This window comes from Microtus pennsylvanicus, chromosome 10 (genome assembly GCF_037038515.1).
Source record: "Microtus pennsylvanicus isolate mMicPen1 chromosome 10, mMicPen1.hap1, whole genome shotgun sequence".
In the NCBI taxonomy this organism is placed as follows: domain Eukaryota; kingdom Metazoa; phylum Chordata; class Mammalia; order Rodentia; family Cricetidae; genus Microtus; species Microtus pennsylvanicus.
This window is the reverse complement of record NC_134588.1, coordinates 55,839,627-55,859,305: the sequence shown is the minus strand read 5'-3', so window position 1 is coordinate 55,859,305 and position 19,679 is coordinate 55,839,627. Positions and strand designations below refer to the sequence as shown.

Here is a 19,679-nt window from a genome sequence, read left to right as displayed (position 1 = left end):
GTCACTGACTTGGTTATTTCTGAAAAAATGGAATAAACAGAAGAAGGCAGGCTTCATGTCTTCTTATATGCAATAAACACACACTTTAATGTGTTCCTGTGTCTTCTTGTGTTAAGGTGGGGATCCTGACACATAAGCCTTGGCCAAAAATTTCAACTGAAAAGCCCCTAAGCATCAACGGACATTTTTTTTTCTGAAGACATTTTTTCATATCATCTAGCATGGGCAAAAGAGTGGCCATTGTCGGAGCTGGTGTCAGTGGCTTGGCTGCGATAAGATCCTGTCTGGAGGAAGGGATGGAGCCCATCTGCTTTGAAAGGAGCAATGATGTCGGAGGCTTATGGAAATTCTCGGTAAGTGGTCCATCTCTAGGACGCGAGAGGTAGAAAGATGGTTTCCTTTGCAATCACATCTGATAAGTTCTCATTCAGACCTGGAAGACTTATCACAAAAGGCCCAGGTCTGGAAAGTTAAGTCTTGCAGCTCCCGTCACTCAAAACTACTTCACACCAGCAGGGCTGAATGTAGCTGAACCTTAAAAGATGTCCTCAAAGGAAGCAGATCACTTTGCTGTGTGGTTCTAGTCTCTAGGTCAGCAACAATACCGTGACCTGGCTGGTGGAGTCCGGTTCTCCAAGTACAGAATGCTAATGCCACTAACTAACTAAAAATAATACATAGTCACCTTCTTGTAAACCTGCAAAGATTCTATCATTTATTCCTCTTAAATACCAACAAAACAGTTTCAAAAATCTAATCTAAACAAAAATCCAATTCTAAGTTCTATTTCCAACTCGGGTTTTCTAGGCAGTTCTTACGGAAGTTGACTACACCACACTGGAGCTGAAATACTCATCCATCAAACACAGAGATTGGAAATTAGGTTACCTCTAATGTGCCTTGCAATTCCAACGGGATATGATTTTCCCGTGTCTCTCTGAGCAGTTATAAATTATTATAAATGTTGGCTGTGTGTGTGGTTATTGGATTGCCTGTCAATTCTAAGTCTGAAGGAGAAAAATGATGATCTTTGCCATCTAGTCTTAAAAACAATATGGCCATGAAATATTCAATATAAATATAACATTTAAGTTTCAAAGCCAAATCTTGGAGCACTCCTAGCTTTTGTGTTTTGAATTTTCCAGTCAATGTCACTACACGTAAGTGATAAATAATTTTGGTTCAAAGAGAGTGTATCCACGACACTCATCTTGAAACCATCTTTCTTTGTCTCAGTTTTAGTTCTTGTCCACCTGCAACAACAATAACAAACTATTTTCTCTGATAGAGAATGTACAACAGATTCAGAATGCATCTGCAATCATCTCATGAGTCTTTTCTGTAATTTTTGTTCCTGCCAAATGCAAAGTATTACATGAGATATATAGTCACAGACTTTATTTTCCATTCTAGAAATAAGTTATTTAGAGAATTCCATTTTCTTTATATCTGCCCAGAGAAGTGTCACCAGCTTAGACTAAGGTGACTGCCTACAATCTCATCAGCCATCGCTAAATACCGCATCAGCATTGGATGCGTCTGTTTTGTGCTAGCGTGGAGGATGAGAAACATGTGACACAATTATTTTTCTACACCAGTGACTTCCAGTCTGCTGATGAGAGGAGTCATAACTTAAGTCCACAACACTTGGATATCAAATAAACAAGAATTCATTGGATAGCAATACCTTTCACAGGATAATGACAGAAATAATCTGACTATGAGCTATATAATGAAAACAGTCTGGGGAAAAAAGTGAGTATATTCTCAGAGGCACTTTAGCTACCAGATTATTAAACAGTAAACCCCAAGAATTTGGGATTTCTCCAGGGTCTCAAGCTAAGAAAAGAAAAGCCTGAGCTGTTCAGGGAGGAAGCTCTTCTCTAGATGAAAGAGCTTCACAGCTTTACAGAGATGATGAAGGGTCAGTGGTGGGCGGGACCATGCCTTGACTTGAACTGCTTAAATGTGTGTATCACTGGTCCTCTATTTAAAAATAAGTCTCATTTTAGGGCCCTGGAGATGAATTGAAGTGAACAGATAACGGGCCCTTCCCCTTTTCTGATTTTTACTATTAATTTGGCTGGTCTAATTGGCTTGTTGAGGATAGGTGAACATCGCTGGCTTCTTGGGTCACAGCAAAATAAAAAAAAAAATCCAAAATGTTATACAGCTATTTTCACTTTTATTTTATTCTACAGAAATTTTATCATGTTTGATTATAGACAGGTACCCCAGACTTCACTAGGAGACTATGGATCATCATTCAAAGCTGTACATATTCTATAAATTAGGAGGCCCTAAGGATCTCAGATAAAAAGTTGTTGACAAGCTAAGCTTCAGTTAATGTCAACTCAGTGGATAAAAAGCTACTGAAGTCTTCATAAGTCAGGGGAAAATTCCTCCAGAACCAAGAGTGCTGTGAGTGTTGTCAAAGGACGTAAATCTCCATATGACATAGTTCCAGATGCCATTCCCTTCATGATCTGTAAGTGGTGCCCGCGGCCATGTGAATGTACGGCAGTGTGCTAATACCAGCATTATAAAAAAATAATCAACAATCCATGAAGTGTACATGGGAGGTGTCGACGGCATCCAGAAAGGAATCTGAGTTAGCCATTATCACCACCTCAGGAAGCTTATGTAAGGAAGCAAACAGTGACAGTTTACTAAGATACAAAGTCAGACTCTGGTTGTCCACAAAGTACAAGGTCTCTCTTCCATCAAGTTATGTATATAAGCAAAATTCCACGCAGGGTCCCAGTGGGGGTGTGAATACCTTCAAATACTTGAAACTTTAGCCTCCTCCGCTCATCCCTAAGCCTTTTTTCTTTTCTAAGAAAAGTTGATTTGCACAATGTGCACAGACAGGAATTTTTGAAGAATGTGTTATATAAGCTTTCATCTTGCAAGTCCCTGCTGCGCAAGAGATGTGCCAGGAGACAGAAATCTGAGCACTCCGAACTCTTCATTGTATGCTTTTGCTGAGAAATGGAAACCAAGTGGGCTTTAAAGAATGGCAGATTAAATGTGAGTGAGTTTTAAGTTTCCTGCATTCCTATTGGGCATCACGTCCTTAAAAGATCTGGTTAGTTTTACAATAAGAAATATCTCCCATGTAAGTACTAAACAGGGCTTGACCCTGCTGAACTTCGGTGCGTTCAGAGTAGTGTGGCTGTAACTAGCCCTAAGAAGACACTTACATTCCCCAGCCTATCAGACTATGGAAACAATGAACACCCCAAAATAGAATTGTCTCCCAGAAATTGTATGCTGGGAGAAGGAAAATGCTGGAAGCCTTTGTATCTCTGAAAAGAGATTTAATAGTACTGACTGCATCTATCACTTGCTAGACCACCTTGTATGATGAAATGGAAGCCTAGACAATCATGGGTCAATGGTGGGCGGACTTTGCCCTGGACTGCTTAGGTGTATATAAACTTTAATATCACTTCAGGACTTGTACAATGGACCAAAGGAGGTCACTGGTTCTCATTGTCCTTCTTCCCAATGACCACATTGGCTAAAGCTCCTTTATCTGCGTTTTACTATTAATTTTGCTATTTCAATTGACTTATCGAAAAAAAAGTGGCTGAGCTTGACTTTTGGGGTACAGATTATAACCCCAAGTTTGGTAACATGGTCATCACACAGAAATTAAAATTTTCTCAATAAACTAGCAGTAGATTGGCATTCTTTTGGCTTAAAAAAAGGAAAACAACAGAATCAGAATGCTCTGAACTTATTTTTCTCACTCACTCATTCACGTATTTACTCGACTGATACATCCTGAGTGCACACACTGCTGTGTTAGGCATAGCATCAAGCAAAAAGCATACCAGGAAGCTAGTATTTTACATTTTCCTTTATTTTTAAAAATTTCATACCTGCACACAAGAAAGTATGATCGTATCTACCTCCCATTCCATCCCCCCCCCCAGTTCCCCTCTATTCCTTTCCAGCTTCACACCTTGTTTTAAGTAATCCACTAAATCATTAGTGCTATTCCCATGTGAACTGGTGTGAGGCCAGTCACTGAAACATGAGAAACCCACCAATGGCTATAGAAGTAAACAGAACTGTGATGTAAGCCAATATGTAGTAAGGAAAACAATAAGGATAACAGAAGCTTGGTGGATGCAAGGATGATTGACAGTTGACGGGGGAAGAAAAGAAAGGCAATAAAAAACAGCTGAAGCTTGGTGGATGCAGGGATGGCAGACAGATGACAAGAGGAAGCAAAGGAAAGTAATAAAGACAACAGAAGCTTGGTGGATGCAGGGATGACTGACAGATGACCAGAGGAAGCAAAGGAAAGTAATAAAGACAACAGAAGCTTGGTGGATGCAGGGATGACTGACAGATGACCAGAGGAAGAAAAAGAAAGCAAGTTTAGGGAAGCAACTTTGAAACTGTAGCTGGGGAGTTTCTTTAAGCCAATAGAAAGTCAACAGATATATAGAGATGAAATATGAGAAGGAAATAAAGGCAGACTGATAAAAACACACAGGGAGCATTCTGGAATTCACTTCAAGTCCTCAAGTCACTTATGACCTAGAGCAAAAGAGGATAGATGTGGAAACTCCAAACAGAATGATAGTGTGTTGATAATGTACCCACAACAGCTGGTCTCTAGCTCCAGGACACAGCCTCTCAGACTAAATCAGAGTTGGGGCTTTATTCCCTCCTGACTCGTTCAAATCACCTCGCGTATTGATATACTTAAAGGGAATGTTTTTTGAAGCAACTACCTGTTGTACAATTCTCTTAGGTGAAGAACAGTTTCTGAAGTTCTCTTTCCATGTTAGAATTGCCTAGAATCAATGAGGGGAAACACATGGACTTATGCAATCAGTAGTCCCAGGCCATATCATCCCTTTTCCAGAGCAGTTTTAACATTTTTTACTAGTCCCTGGCCCACAGCTAAGCCCTCCCTCCTTTCAGTGGGCAGCTGAGAAATCTCCTTCCCTCCTTGCCTCACCACTGGCAGCAGACAGCACTGTGAGTGAACAGCAATGGCTCAGACCCCAGAACCTGCCAGGGGGGAGCCTTCACCCTTTTTCTGACTTCCATAAATATTTCCAAGCAAGTTTTTCAAAGGATAAATATCTGAGCCTAGAAACTTAAGGGAAATGTGGCAACCGTTGGTAGAGGAAGAGCATATTCTCATCTTGAGGAGAAACACTGAGGCCTTAGGCTGAACCCTTCCCTCCCAGAGACACAGACCTCATGATCCTTTCTAACCCTGTCTGTTTTGGTCTTCCAGAAGCTAGCCAGGGTGATCTAGAGATGGAATCTTAAATCAAGCAACAATGTGACATTGAATCCCTCCCCTCTGTTACATAAGAATTCCTTCAGGCCTTGGGGACACTGAGACTGCCAGCTTTGAAATATGTTTTCAAGGCAGCACCCCGTGTACACTTGATCCTGTCCACACAAGAGACAGGAAATGTTTATTTTCAATTCAGCTTCCGACTGCTTCTCAACAAGAAACTACTTTTCAATTACATAGTGGTTTGAAAATGGAATGCCAAGAAGTGACACACATTCTAAGTTCTGTGGTTTCCTGTGGATTTTTTTTTTTTTTTGGAAGCGTGAATTCCCATAGCTGATGAGTTAAAGGCTCCTCAAACACAGATCTTATTTACAACAGCAGAGTTTCCCACAGTATGGTCTCAGGACCAGTATCCTCTGCAGCTTCTTGAAGTACAAATTCTCAGGCTTCTCAGGTTTCTCAGACCATACATTAGAGGCAGGGAATTCAACATTTTGGAAGTGAAGCCCAGGAATCCACAATTGGGGGTTTTTCTTGTGACTCTGATTGCATCGAAGTGGATAAGCCACCTGCAGACTAGAACTTGTGGCTGGTGAAGAGGGTGCTGAAGTCCATGTAGCATCCGCATAAGGACAAAGCTACACACACACTGTACTGCTGTATCGCTGTTTTTCCAAGGTGAGCATGATTTCAGAACCAGTGATAACACAGGAAAAGGTAAGGAAAATGCTGAGAGACTGTAAAAGAACTAACACAAGATTAATTAGGCCAGGGAGGGTTAACATGGGAAGAGATCAGCTCCATACAGTTGTTTTGTAAAGGATTTTCTGTTGCATATCTGAAAAAATAACTCCTTTATCATACATTTTATTGAAAAAGAATGTAATACAATACAATACATTCTGATTAAGTTTTCTTCTCTCCCAACTCCTCCCATATCCCTTGCACCTTCCCATCTACCTAACTCCACACCCTTTTCTCTCTCTCTCTCTTTAGAAAGTAAACAGGAAAAATAATCAGGTTAAAAAAAGAAGAAGGATTATATTTAGGCAGATGAGGGAGGGTGACTTGATCGGGGGAGGGAAATGGGAGGCAGTGGCAGGGAGGAGGCAGAAATCCTTAATAAGTAAATAAATTAAAAAAAATTTTAAAAAAAAGAAGGAGAAAAACACATGCAAACACAAACAAAACACAGAATCAGAAATAATAACATAGAAGCAGATCAGTAAGAGAACAAAAAAAGCCAAACAAAGCATCATGAGGCAAAACCATTGAGTTTGTTTGGTGTTGGCTGTCTACTGCTGGGCATGGGGTCTACCCTTACGTGTGGTTAATATACCCAGTGAGACTCCATTGGAGAGGAGCAATAAAAAAGAACTCTTGCCTAGCAGTAGTGGTACATGCCTTTAATCCCAGTCCTTGGGAGGCAGAGGCAGGCAGATCTCTTTGAGTTTAAGGCCAGCATGGTCTACAGAGTGAGTTCCAGGGAAATCAAAGCTACAGAGAGAAACCCTGTCTCAAAAAAACCAAAGAGAAAAAAGAACTCTTATTTTTTAATATTAAAATGGGGTTTGCCCCTATTGGGTTGTCTTATCTGGCTTTAATATGATCAGATATGCCTAGTTTTACTGTAACTTGATATGTCATGCTTGGTTGATATCCCTGGGAGGCCTGCCCTCTTCTGAAGAGAATGGAGGAGGAGTACATCTGGGGGAGAGGGGCTAGGGGGCTGCAGTTAGGATGTAATATGTGAGGGAAAAAAGTCTTAATAAAAGGGGGCTTGTTGACCAGCTAATAGTTGAATATTCTCAGAAAAGAGCACCATTCTTGTCTTCATTTTACAGTTTTTTGTTTGTCCTAGAGTCACGCGGAGGAAGGAAGAGCCAGCATTTACCAGTCTGTATTCACCAACTCTTCCAAAGAAATGATGTGTTTTCCAGATTTCCCCTATCCTGATGATTTCCCAAACTACATGCACCACAGCAAACTCCAGGAATATATAAAGGCATTTGCTCAGAAGAAGGATCTTTTAAGATACATACAGTTTGAGGTAGGACCTTGTACCCAGTACCACTGGTATTATAAGAATGAATCCGCGAAGATGGAAGGACACAGCATCAAACAGCATGTACCAAGTGTCTTGACTCCTCACCAGTTCTGTTATACTATAGAACATTTATGCACTCCCCCTCCTTCCCAGTTCTTCTCAGAAACTTTTTAAATCCCTTAGAAAATACTGTTGACAGATCTACCATCATAGCAAAGTTCCCTACATCACTCTCTTCTGCTTGGAAAATAATTCAAAATTCTGTCGTCCACATTTGGACTCCTGTGGGTTCAATATCAATGAGTCATGCATTGTCCAATCAAATGTGGCATTTGTTAGAAATCACGACATTATAAAAAGAGTATCAACGTCAATGAGCCCTCTTAGCCCATTATGTTCCTCCTTGATGAGTCTTAGAAGAGTTATGAAGTGAGGCCATTGTTTCGGTAACTGGCAATAATGTTTTATATTTGTTTGAAAGTCCTGTCTTAATAAATTAGTGTTAAATGAAAAGGGCACATATATAGTGGAGGAAACAATTGACAAAATTATGACTTAAGGCTGTATTTACATAATTATTTTCCCTGCGGTAGTTCCAAATATATAGTTAAAATTAAAATGTCCAGCTATCATTTTTTCAAGTTTTTTTAAAAGTTAAAAAAGCAAGGTTAATTGAAAAGTAAAGAACCAGCTGCCTGGAGCTGGAAAGTATCCCAAAAGGCGTCACCCCAGATGGACTTTTATTGCGTTTATCTACCCATTCCATCCATTCATCTACTGTGGAATTTCAAATGTCAAAAATTGCCTTGATTTGTGGCAGTAATATCTACAAATATTAGTCATGCTCCTGATTCATGCTTATATCATGATATGGTTATATAGGGAGAGAGAGAGAGAGAAAGAGAGAGAGAGAAAGAGAGAGAGAGGGGGGGGGGGAAGAAGGGAGGGAGGAAGGTGAAGGAAGAAAAATAAGCCAAGAAAGAAACATAGAAGGAATTCTTTTTACTTGTTTTCTTTCAGACTCTGGTTTCCAGTATAAAAAAATGTTCTAGCTTCTGGGCCACTGGCCAGTGGGTGGTTGTTACTGAAAAGAATGGGAAACAAGATTCTCTGCTCTTCGATGCTGTGATGATTTGTTCAGGGCACCATGTATACCCCAATATGCCAACTGACTCTTTTCCTGGTAAGCTTGAAATATATATAATAATAATAATGGGATTTATAGGCCAACATCTAGGGTTGAAGGATATCTTTCCCCAATAATTATATTTAAATTACCAAAAACATCAAACATAAAAAAGTATTTATGTGTGATTATATGAAAAATATAATAACTTAATCCCTAATCCCCAAAGTCCAAAGACTGTACAAATGACAGACAGACAGACATGAGTTCTTATGTCACAGATGATAATGCAAATTTAAGTCCTAGCACACATGGGGCCTTTGAACAGTCGTATGCAAAAATGTGGGGTTCTGCCAAAAAATTAAAGTAAAATTCTTCTTTTTGCCTTCATTTGCAATTTACAAGGGAATTTTAATAATCTCAATGTTGTATGTTATGCATGCAAAATTTATATTTTGATGTGTGTGTGCATATGTATGTGTGCATGTACATGCATGAGTGTGTGTGTGTGTATCAAAAGTAGTAGTTGTTGTTGCTGTAGCAACAACAGCACATTCAGTTGCTGTCTTAGTTTGCTTTTCTATTGCCATGATAATACACTGACCAAAAGAAACTTGAGAAGCAAAGGGTTTGCTTCAATATACAGTTTATAGTCCACTGTGGAGAGAAATTGAGGCAAGAACGTAGAGGCAAGAACTGAAACAGAGATCATGAAGGAATACTGTTTATTGTTCCCTGTTGACTGAGGTTTCTGTCCCTACAGGCTCCACAGTTGTTAAGTCCCAAAGAAATCACACAGAAGCTTTCATTAATTATAAACTGATTGGCCTAGTAGCTCAGGCTTCTTATTAACTCATAACTTACATAAGCCCATAATACTTGTCTGTGTTTGGCTCCGTACCTTTCTCGGCGAGGCAGTCACATCTTGTTTGCTCTGTGTCTAGCTTCCTCTCTCTCTGGGTGATGACTGTAGACTGAAACTACCCTCTTCCTAGAATTCTCCTTGCCCTGCCTCTACTTCCTGCCTAGCTACTGACCAACCAGCATTTATTGAACCAGTACAAGAAGCAAATCTTCACAGGGTAAAACCACTGTCCTACAGCAGTTCCATTGGCTCACTTAATTTGCTTTTCTATGCAGTCCAGAACCACCTGCCCTGAGGTGACACTGCCCACTTTAGGCTGAGCCCTCCCATGTCAATCATGAATCAAGTAAATGCTCCACAAGCTTGCCTACGGGCCAGTCTGATGGAAGCATTTTCTGAATTGAGGTTCGCTCATCCCAGATGATCCCAGCTTGCATTAAGTTGACGAAAATATTAACCAGAACAGATGCCATCAAAAAATGAAAAAGTGATATCAAGGAAATAAATACACTCAAAAATCTTCCTGCCCTCTATTCCATTTTTCAGCCTCCCTTCCTTCTACTCTCCATAATCCCTCCCTCCCTTTCTGCCATTTTCTTCATCTTTTAACACATATAGTATTGTCACCCAGAAAGATATTATGCGTAAATTCTTAAAAACAGACTAAGCATTTAGCATATGCAATAGCCTGTAGATAGTATTTAAAGAATTTATTATTATTATTAAAATGGAAATCATAATATCTCAAAAATTTTAAGATTCCCCAGAAGTAATCATTTCAGAGTTTACTGGCAAAACTCACTAAATGGACAAGTACATTTTAACTATGGGATTTTTTTTTTAAGTGTGAAAGTGTGTTTTCAAAATTTTTGAAAATCATCTTAGGCCTAGAGCACTTTCAAGGCAAATGCCTGCACAGTCGGGATTACAAGAGCCCAGGAGATTTCCAGGGGAAGAGGATCCTTGTGATTGGCCTGGGGAACTCAGCATCTGACATTGCTGTTGAACTTAGTCGTCTGGCTACACAGGTATGCGACAAAGAGGTTTTCTGGGAATAACACTAGAATAGAAATATGCCATTAAGTCAGCCTGGAGGCTGGGGCAAGAGTTTCCACAGCATATTGTCTGCTTTGTGAGACCTTCCAGTCATGAGGATTTGAGTGAGCTCTTCTTCCAGAGAAGGAAGACAATCTTCCTTGATATAAAGATGTTTGTTCTGCTGAAATGAAGGCAAATGTCTGAGCATGTGGATAAGTGCGCATGTAAACATTTACCTTTTGTTCTAATTTTATATTTTAGTAGCTTTCAAACTAGCTGGTCCTTAGTCAGGCTCCATCCTTATTTATTTAACGTTTCTTACCACCTACCGCGTGAAAGACACCTCTGGAGCATCACACAGCCTGGCTTTTACCATCGTTCATCAATTCACTCATTCGGAAACAAGCATTCAGCAAATGCCAGGTGCTATTGTGTGTCAAAATTATGCTAAATTAAAACTAAAGCTATGGGCTAGACTAGAGTATGACTTTAAGGAGCAATCAGTGGGTGGAGATGAGGTGATAAGTGTATATACCATCTCCAAAGGAAGTGACGAGTCTCCTGTGGAATGAGGTGTGGCAAAAAGAACAAAGAACCTAATTTAACCTGGATAAAGTCAAGGAAAGCTTCCAGGGGATTCAAGTTGTTGGGACTAGTAGAGCCCCGAGAACCTTAACGTATTTTCAAGCAAGCAGATACTAAACAAGTTAACTCCTAAATGTATGGGAAGAAAACTTTGTTTTTTAAAGCTAAGAATCTCCCTGAGTGATCACAAAGATAGTAAATACACTACAATTGACCTGGCAGGCTGAGATGATTGGGATGAACAGATGCTTTGTGTGCACGTGAGCAGGGAAGACTAGGAAAGGGGAGGAGGGGCAGACAACAGCATTATCTGTGCATCCCATCAATCCAATTACAGCTTCCTATTTAGCTCCGTTTCCCAACTCAGTCCAACCTCGTCTACTGCCCACAGCTTCTAGGGTTCTCTAGGTTGACAAGTCTCTACCTGCCATCTTAGTCTATGATCTCATAAAAATTAAATCAAACCCAGGTGGCTACAGAGGCTTCTTAAACCATATGTTGTGGTTATAGTTCTTTGAACTGCTCCACATCAGTGCTTTGGAGTGGTGGCGAAGGACTCTTACCTCCCTCTAGCTGCAAAGGTAGTGTGTTCATCGAGACTTACCTCTTAGAAAGTGTTCCTAACTGGACATTGAAGGAGACACACAGATATGCCTCCAGAGGACTGTGTTGTGTTTATTTATTGGTCACGGAGGGATGTTGAAATCTGTATTGTCTCTCCCAACCAGGTCATTATCAGCACCAGAAGTGGTTCCTGGGTCATGAGTCGGGTTTGGAATGATGGATATCCTTGGGACATGGTCTATGTAACCCGCTTTGCATCTTTCCTCCGGAATGTCCTTCCTTCATTTGTCTCTGACTGGTTATATGTCAAGAAGATGAACACATGGTTTAAGCATGAGAACTATGGGCTGATGCCTTTAAACGGGTATGCCAGATTGTACATATTTTATCCTTTCAACCTAAGAGAGTACTGGTTTAGGTTATTTCTACCTGGTTCTAACTTTCGTTATCCCATTGAGTCTAATGGGAATAAATTAACAATTTCTCAGATGACACAGTTTAAACCAAAGGTCATACGCAGGTTAGAAATTAGTCCAGAAATGTGGTGGATATGCAAAGTGAAGGTGGATGAGGCAAACAGATCATCCTGACAAACAAAATTCACTTAACTACAATCTATTACATAGAACATAAGGGCTGAACAATCTCAAATTGGATTTTTTTGAGAATATCTCTGTTTATAGATAAGTGAGGATACCAATAACAATATCTACTTCTGAAGATTTATTTAGAGAGATAAATATACATTTTTATTTGCTTTATTAATTATATTTAAAAACTTACAAATGCAGGTTCTTCTTAGTCTCAGATTACCCAATGTGCTTATAAGGAAGATCGACCAATGTACTATAAATTAGCATGTCTTGGCAAATAGAGGATCCAGAACAGGAGTGGACACTCCTTTCCACATTCTGAGCATTTTGAAAAGCATGGAATATATAAAGCCATGGAGCTATCTTGATAGAACTGATGTGTAAAATTAATAAGATTCATTCCTTTACTTCCTATCCAGATAGTGCTCAGTACACACTAACTGGGGAAGCAAGGTGGATAGAAAAGTCAGTGTATTCATAGGAAAAAAGGAATATTTGGTGGGTAAGAAAGTTTCACAGAAATCTTCCCTTCTGGCCCATGCCAGCCAAGAATTCCATTTGTTTGGAGAAATGTGCTAAGGAAAGCGAGGAGGAACTGTGAATCGGAACACCAAACACCACATTAAAGAGCCAGAGCCTCCTTCCGAGGCTCTTGCCCTACCCAGATTTAAGGACTGCCTAGACGCACAAGGAGATGAAATGTTGAATTTATGTGTTTAGAATTTTGTTTAACATAATAAAAGTTACAAAATTTGATCTCGTTAAAATGGTTTATCTTACAAGAGTAACTATAATTTATATTGGGGCTTTACCATTTAGACAGGAAAAAGCCAGTTTTAGAAATCCACTCATTCTCAGCGCTAAGCTCCCCCTTTGAAAGGGCTCCAGAGACCCTAAATTGAAGTTGACATCTTTTCATTCCTCCCTTGGTTGAGAGGAGAACAAGGAGAGAAAACAGGTATGCCGTGATCTCCTTGTTAGCTTCCTAATAAGGCAAAGGGAGAGGGGACACAGTTACAGAGGGGAATAACAGTGTGGAAATACAGAAATAAATACCAATATTCACAGTGTTTCTATGTATGTGAGATACTTAGAGAACATTCCAGAATCTCTGAAGAAAACTTATGTCAACATGAAATATGTTTCATGAAAAATTTTCGTTGCCATAAGTTTGGTAAAGTACAGTATAAAGGGTGATTTCTTTCTTTGTGAATGCAAAGAAGTTGATGGAAGAAGACCAAACAAGGTTGTAAGATCATCAAAAATCTGATTTCGCTATGCAAAGCCTTCCAGTTATAATAGTAGTTAACATGCAATGTTCTTGTCCATGTTTAGTACTGCTCTGGTAGTCAGCCATTCAGTGATAATGTCCCTGTGAGGACAAGTTTGCCTTTATCCCAGTTATACACATAGAGAAACTAACACAAGGCAATGTGGCTGGGAATAACTGTGTGCTGTCTAGCTTTAGACTCTGTCTTATTAACTAATTTATTGTATCAAGACTTCATTTTTATTCTCATATATTTGGTGAGTCTCCAAAGAATATAAATACACATAATATAATTTTGTCTCAAAGGGCGACAAGAAATTTTTGGATAAATTCTTAGAAGTGTTCATAATGAGAAAGGAATTCCCAAGAGAGAATAGCCTCTAGGGGTCCTCGCGTTGGTGCAAAACTGATCAAACACGGCTGCAATGGTGTGGGCTGTTGCGGGGATTTCATGGAAATGGCCATTACAGTCATGGTACTTCCCTTTCACACCTGCACAGTCCCCTCAGGAAAGAACCTGTGTTCAATGATGAGCTCCCGGCCCGCATCCTATGTGGCACCGTGACCATCAAACCCAGTGTGACAAAGTTCACAGAGACCTCCGCTGTGTTTGAGGATGGGACCGTGTTTGAGGACATTGACTGTGTCATCTTCGCAACAGGCTACGGTTATGCCTATCCCTTCCTGGATGACTCCATCATCAAAAGCAGAAACAATGAGGTCACCTTGTACAAAGGCATCTTCCCTCCTCAGCTGGAGAAACCAACCATGGCGGTGATTGGCCTTGTCCAGTCCCTTGGTGCTACCATCCCCACAGCTGACCTGCAGGCACGCTGGGCTGCTAAAGTGTTTGCAAGTATGTGGGTCATTCTATTTTTCATTCACTAAGACAATAATTGCCTACTGTATGCTGATGACTGTGGTAGGGAGCCAACTGGAACAAGGCAGGCACGCAACTTGACTTCACAGATGGGGAGGAATGAGGAGGGGATGGAGAAGTTTCAGGATGTTCTGGTAAGGAGAACTAGTCCCGGATATATTTGTTTCATCTAAACAACGTGAATCAAGCCACAAATATGAGGAACTGCACTGAATGTATGAAGAACCAGAAACATTTTTAAAATTAAAGACAGGTGTGCCAAAAAATGGAGAACCAAACAAAAGCCTACAGGGGCTTAATAAGCTGTATCAAAGAACTTGACCTTGTGACGGTGAAGTTGGGAGGAGTTTGCAAGGTTTTATGTAAGATAAAGGGAATAGAGCAATAGCTGCCGTGCTAGGGTACATATACTGAAGGGGTGCTGGGGCCAGGGGTGGTGGGCATGCCAGAAACATACCATTACCTCCATGTGACCATCATGTCCTCTCAAACTGCTGAAAGTTTTCTTTCCTTCTCTTTTCCCATTGTAGACTACATAGTCTCAAGGGGCTACAAGAATCTTACATGGGGACATACATATTACATGGAGAGAGGCGGTGACTTAAATATGCTGATTTAATGGCTACAATACTATTGATCATCTTGATCATGAAAAGTGTCTTATTATTCAATGGCTAAAATTCCTAAACAGCAAAAATATAACTTCCCTAACATACTACTGATTAAAAACTCATACTGAGGAAAATATGAAAACCATGGAATGAGTTTAAAATGCACTGTGAATACATATGTTTTTATTTCAAATGTACCATGAAGAATGATTTTTCAAAAATATTGTCATGACAAGATCTCCTGAGTAAATTGGGAGCATGGGGACTTTGGGGGAAGATTGAAGGGGAGGAAAGAGGCAGTAAGGGAAGCAGAGAAAAATGTAGAGCTCAATAAAAATCAGTAAAAGAAAAACTGTTCAAAGCAAAAAAAAAACAAAACCCTAAGACAGCCATACATACAAGCAAAACACTCATAAAATAATGCTAAAAAAATATTGTCATGAAATCTTAAATAAGAACACTCTCCTGTACAATGGTTCCATTGTCTTTTATTCTTTATTCTTTTTTATTGACTTTATTGATTTATATGTTTTCCCTGCCCCCTTCCTTTCTCTCCCCTCCCCTTCTACCCTCTTTCATAGGGATTCCCATGCTCCCTATTTTCTCAGAAGATCTTGTCTATTTCCCATGTAGATTAGATTCATGTATGTCTCTCTTAGGGTCCTCATTGTTGTCTAGCTTCTCTGAGATTGTGAATTGTAGGCTGTTTTTTTTTTTTTGCCTTATGTCTAAAAGCCACTTATACGTGAGTACATGTTTTTTTTCTTTTATTCTTACAAGCCCAACTGTGTCTCCAGAGCCTGAATTCTTATGAGAATGTTGGATACAGTTCAGAAACCTAGACAACTTATCTTAAACAAAGAACATCATTTATTCATTTGACAAATACTCATAGAACTCTGCCTTATCACTTACTTAGGTCATAATTTCAAATCAAACAGACAGGAATTCTGATCTCTCTCCCTCTAGTGAAATACATGGCAAATAGTAGCCACAGGATGCTATTGAGCAAACAGTCTATGTGGTGTCTATGTGGTGTCCATGCACCACAAACATCATAGCAACCTCCTTCCACTGTTACAGCCAGTCACAAGAGGTAAAGTTGCAAAGAAACCAAAGCTTGTGGGCCATCCCTTATTAAATATCCAGATGAATGCTGACATCGGAATGTGGCTTCTCTTATTATTTATTTCACTTACGGTGGACTTTAGTATCAACTATTGTTCCAGATTACTACTTGAGGGAAATTTTAATGATGGATATATATGAGAAGCCTGGACACAATTACCCCATTATATGGAATGAGGTATTTCAGAGGTATGCTGAGGACCAGGCTCTACGTGATGTTACACAAGCATCAAGGAGGTTGGGTAACTAAAGCTGCAAGCATCTCTGCTCTGATTGTTACACACAGGCTGGCTTGTCCATTCCCACAAGAGCATTTGCCTCCCAGGTCTCTGTATTTGTGAATTGTCATTTGGCTAATGACACCAAAGAGAGCTCTTCTTAAGACAGAACGTTTTTATTAAATAAGATCACTTTATTATAATGAACAGATAAATAAAAATACCACACGGCTAAATTAAGGTAGCCACTCAAACACTTTTTATGGATTTTTATGGATTTCATAAATAATGAATCCCATTCTGTGTCATTATCAAGAACTCATGTCATTGTCTTTTCCATGACTCCCTCCCCATATGTTTTCCAGACACATGCACGCTACCATCTACAAATGAAATGATGGATGACATCAATGAGAAAATGGGCAAGAAGCTCAAGTGGTGAGCACTTACACTCGCTAAGCAAATGAGTTCTTAGGTTTTTCTTCATGCATAGAAAACACCAATAAGGTTTTTAATGTTGCCAACCATAACAGTTCATTGCTTCTTTTAAAAAATAAAATTCTGGCTGTAACTGATATACATTAGGTGGAAAAATACTCTCTGCTCCTGTAAACTTAGGAGAGAGTGATTTGGCCCTCCAGGGAGGATGTGAAAACTATAGAGATAACTGAGGTCTGAAAACAGAGTTAGCAGCCAGAAGCTTCCTGTAAGACACCTCCCTGGGTGCTGGAACCTTCCTGTACCACAAAAGAGCAGTTCAGAAACCATGGAATCATCTGGTTCCAAATGTCCATAGTAATGAGGTTAGGAAGTGACTCCACATCTTTCCCCAAAAGCACCCTCTCTTAAAGAAAACTAGTCTTAAAGAAAACTAGCTGGCTGGCTATTGAGTAGTAGAATCTAATTTGCTGTTGACAAATTATAATAAAAACACATCTATTCAGTTCAGCTACCTTTGTGTATTCTGGAGAAGAGAGTATTCACTTCCAAGTTTGTGCCTTTATGTGGCTAGGTCTAAATGTACTTTTTCAAGTTAATTAGTCCATAAAAGAAAATTCCTCTTAAATTACATATGAAAATCTGTTCAAAGTACGATTAAATACAAGATCCTGGTTGGATAAATAAACAATTGTGTAGGAAGTTTGTTTCCTCTTTCCAGCCTCCAGCATACCATTCAGTGAATGTCCTGGGGTAGATAGACATCAGCTCGGGAGTCTCGAGGGGAAAAGAAATGGACCCCTCAGACCCCACTTAACCTAACCTAACCCAAAGGGCACATCTCAGAGGTGAGCCCTTCTACTGCTAATACTTCGGTTAAATGTGAATACAAGTAAAAAGAATGGGGGGAAGGTTCAAATGTCAGTGACAATCTTCTTTAAGTCACATGAGGGCACACTCCAACTGAAAAGATGACATGACTGACTTACCTTACAGCAATGTTAGCAGCACCGAAGCTATGCAAAATCTAAACTTCAAATGAACCCGCCTAAGAATCTAACGTGGGCAGGCTGGATGGAATGTGCAAGAGACATGAGTTACAGCACTAATGCTCTATTTGCAACCATGACAGTCATTTGGCTTTTCTGTCCTCAGGTTTGGCCAGAGCAACACTCTGCAGACAGATTACATCACATACATGGATGAGCTGAGCTCCTTCATAGGCTCCAAGCCTAACCTACCCTGGCTCTTCTTGACTGATCCCCAGCTGGCGCTCGAGGTGTACTTCGGCCCTTGTAGTCCATACCAGTTTCGACTGATGGGACCAGGAAAGTGGAATGGAGCCAGAAATGCCATCTTGACCCAATGGAAGAGGACAGTGATGCCAACCAGGACAAGGGCTGTCGGTGATGCTCAGAGACCCTGTCATCTTTATGACTTGCTAAGAATGCTTTTCTTCCCAGTGCTCCTTCTGGCTGTTTTGTTCACCTTTTATTAAGGATAAAACTTTTCCAGTGCCAGAGTCTAGTCTAGAAATGCAATCACAGAGTACAATATACAAACACATGTAGGCACACACAGTCGCCAAGGGCCCCTCCTTTCCTTCCGGCAGATGTGAAAAGCATCCTGGATCATTGGACTCAAAAGATAAATAAAATGGAAAGTACCCAGACTATCTGTTCCTGATGAGAATCTTTTCTGTAATAGGCTTTTCACATGTTGAACTGAAGTTTGGGATGTATGAGATAAGGAGGAAGCAGAAGGGAGTTGGAAAGGCAGAAGCAGACTTTCAGACTAGACAAGGTTTAAAGAACTTTGTAAGGGGTGTGTTAGATACTGCAGCAGCAACATGTTTTACACAACATCAGCTGAAATGTTTGACCATAAATGAATATGGGGAGATAGGGTTCTAGCACCACAGCATCTTAAATAAGATGAACAATAGAAAATTTCTAGGAAGAGGGCTGGATGCATAGCTCAGTGAAGAGTGCCTGCCTGGCATGTGCTGTGTTCAGCACCCAGGACGAGAGAAGATGGGAAAACATTTCCAACATGAACTTCAAAACCAAGATGGCCACACTCATGAATTCCATCAAAAATTTGAGAAATTAATGATACAAATTATGTAAAAAATGATCAGAAAATGCAAACGACAGATTATTCTCTGAAACTTAAGACCACAAAAGAAAATCTATATCAATATCCCTCACATACATATAAAAATATGCAAAAATTCTTTTTTGTTTTTTCAAGACAGGGTTTCTCTGTGTAACAGTCCTAGCTGTCCTGGAATTCGCTTTGTAGACCAAGCTGGCCTTCAATTCACAGAGATCCTCCTGCTTCTGCCTCCTAAGTTCTGAGATTAAAGGCATGTACCACCACTACCTAGCACATGCAAACATTCTTAATAAATACAAAATATAATTAACAGTTTATAAAATGAACAGCATTATCACCTAGTAAGACATTTCAGGAAGAGAATGCTGGCTTCAAGGATAACATAATTCATCTTTATAATAAACTAAACTGAAAATAAGAAAGCCATTTGAGCTCAATTAACATCTTAAACACAGCATAAAATGCCAAAATTCCATTAAAAATTATGAATTGGACTCCATCAAGATTAAGAACAGTTCCAATATCCCCTTGGGGGAAAATAATAAGTACATAGAGATCTTTTGCAGTTATACTAATTTTATATACAATAAAAGCAAGATGAATACGTCAAACTATCAACTTGAAGATATAAAACGGAGAAGAGAAACACTAAATTTGAGGGGAAAATCTGTAGCAGTGTGTCCCAGTAAACAAGGGGTTTAAATAGCTTTACAACACTTGGTCCTGAGTAATAGCAGACACAATCATGGCCTTTTCATTTTTACCATCCAGGGAAATAAAACCAAAGATCACTGAGGAGTAACCCTAGAAGAATGCTGACCAAAAAGACATTTCATTTTTAGCTTTGAGAGCTTATTCTGATCAATGTGAAATCTGTATTTGTGTATATTTGTGGACTCGGGGTATATGATCAAATCTGATAT

At 39.7% G+C, this 19,679-nt stretch overlaps 1 protein-coding gene across 1 annotated transcript; it reads left to right on the top strand.

The window, feature by feature from the left end:
- Positions 1-221: 221 nt before the first annotated feature.
- LOC142858284 (putative dimethylaniline monooxygenase [N-oxide-forming] 6) lies at positions 222-18,236 on the top strand. The gene is made up of 8 exons (XM_075987464.1): positions 222-353; positions 7,137-7,325; positions 8,343-8,505; positions 10,199-10,341; positions 11,665-11,864; positions 13,864-14,219; positions 16,566-16,638; positions 17,794-18,236. Exons 1-8 carry the CDS (start codon positions 222-224, stop codon positions 18,134-18,136), a joined length of 1,599 nt encoding a protein of 532 aa, XP_075843579.1. The 3' UTR covers positions 18,137-18,236.
- Positions 18,237-19,679: the final 1,443 nt, after the last annotated feature.

Excerpts from the sequence above, each read along its gene's own strand:
- LOC142858284 (XM_075987464.1), top strand. The coding sequence starts at position 222 with ATGGGCAAAAGAGTGGCCATTGTCGGAGCTGGTGTCAGTGGCTTGGCT. Across the intron at positions 11,865-13,863 it reads GGGCTGATGCCTTTAAACGG|TCCCCTCAGGAAAGAACCTG; the intron begins GTATGCCAGATT and ends ACACCTGCACAG. Across the intron at positions 14,220-16,565 it reads GGCTGCTAAAGTGTTTGCAA|ACACATGCACGCTACCATCT; the intron begins GTATGTGGGTCA and ends TATGTTTTCCAG.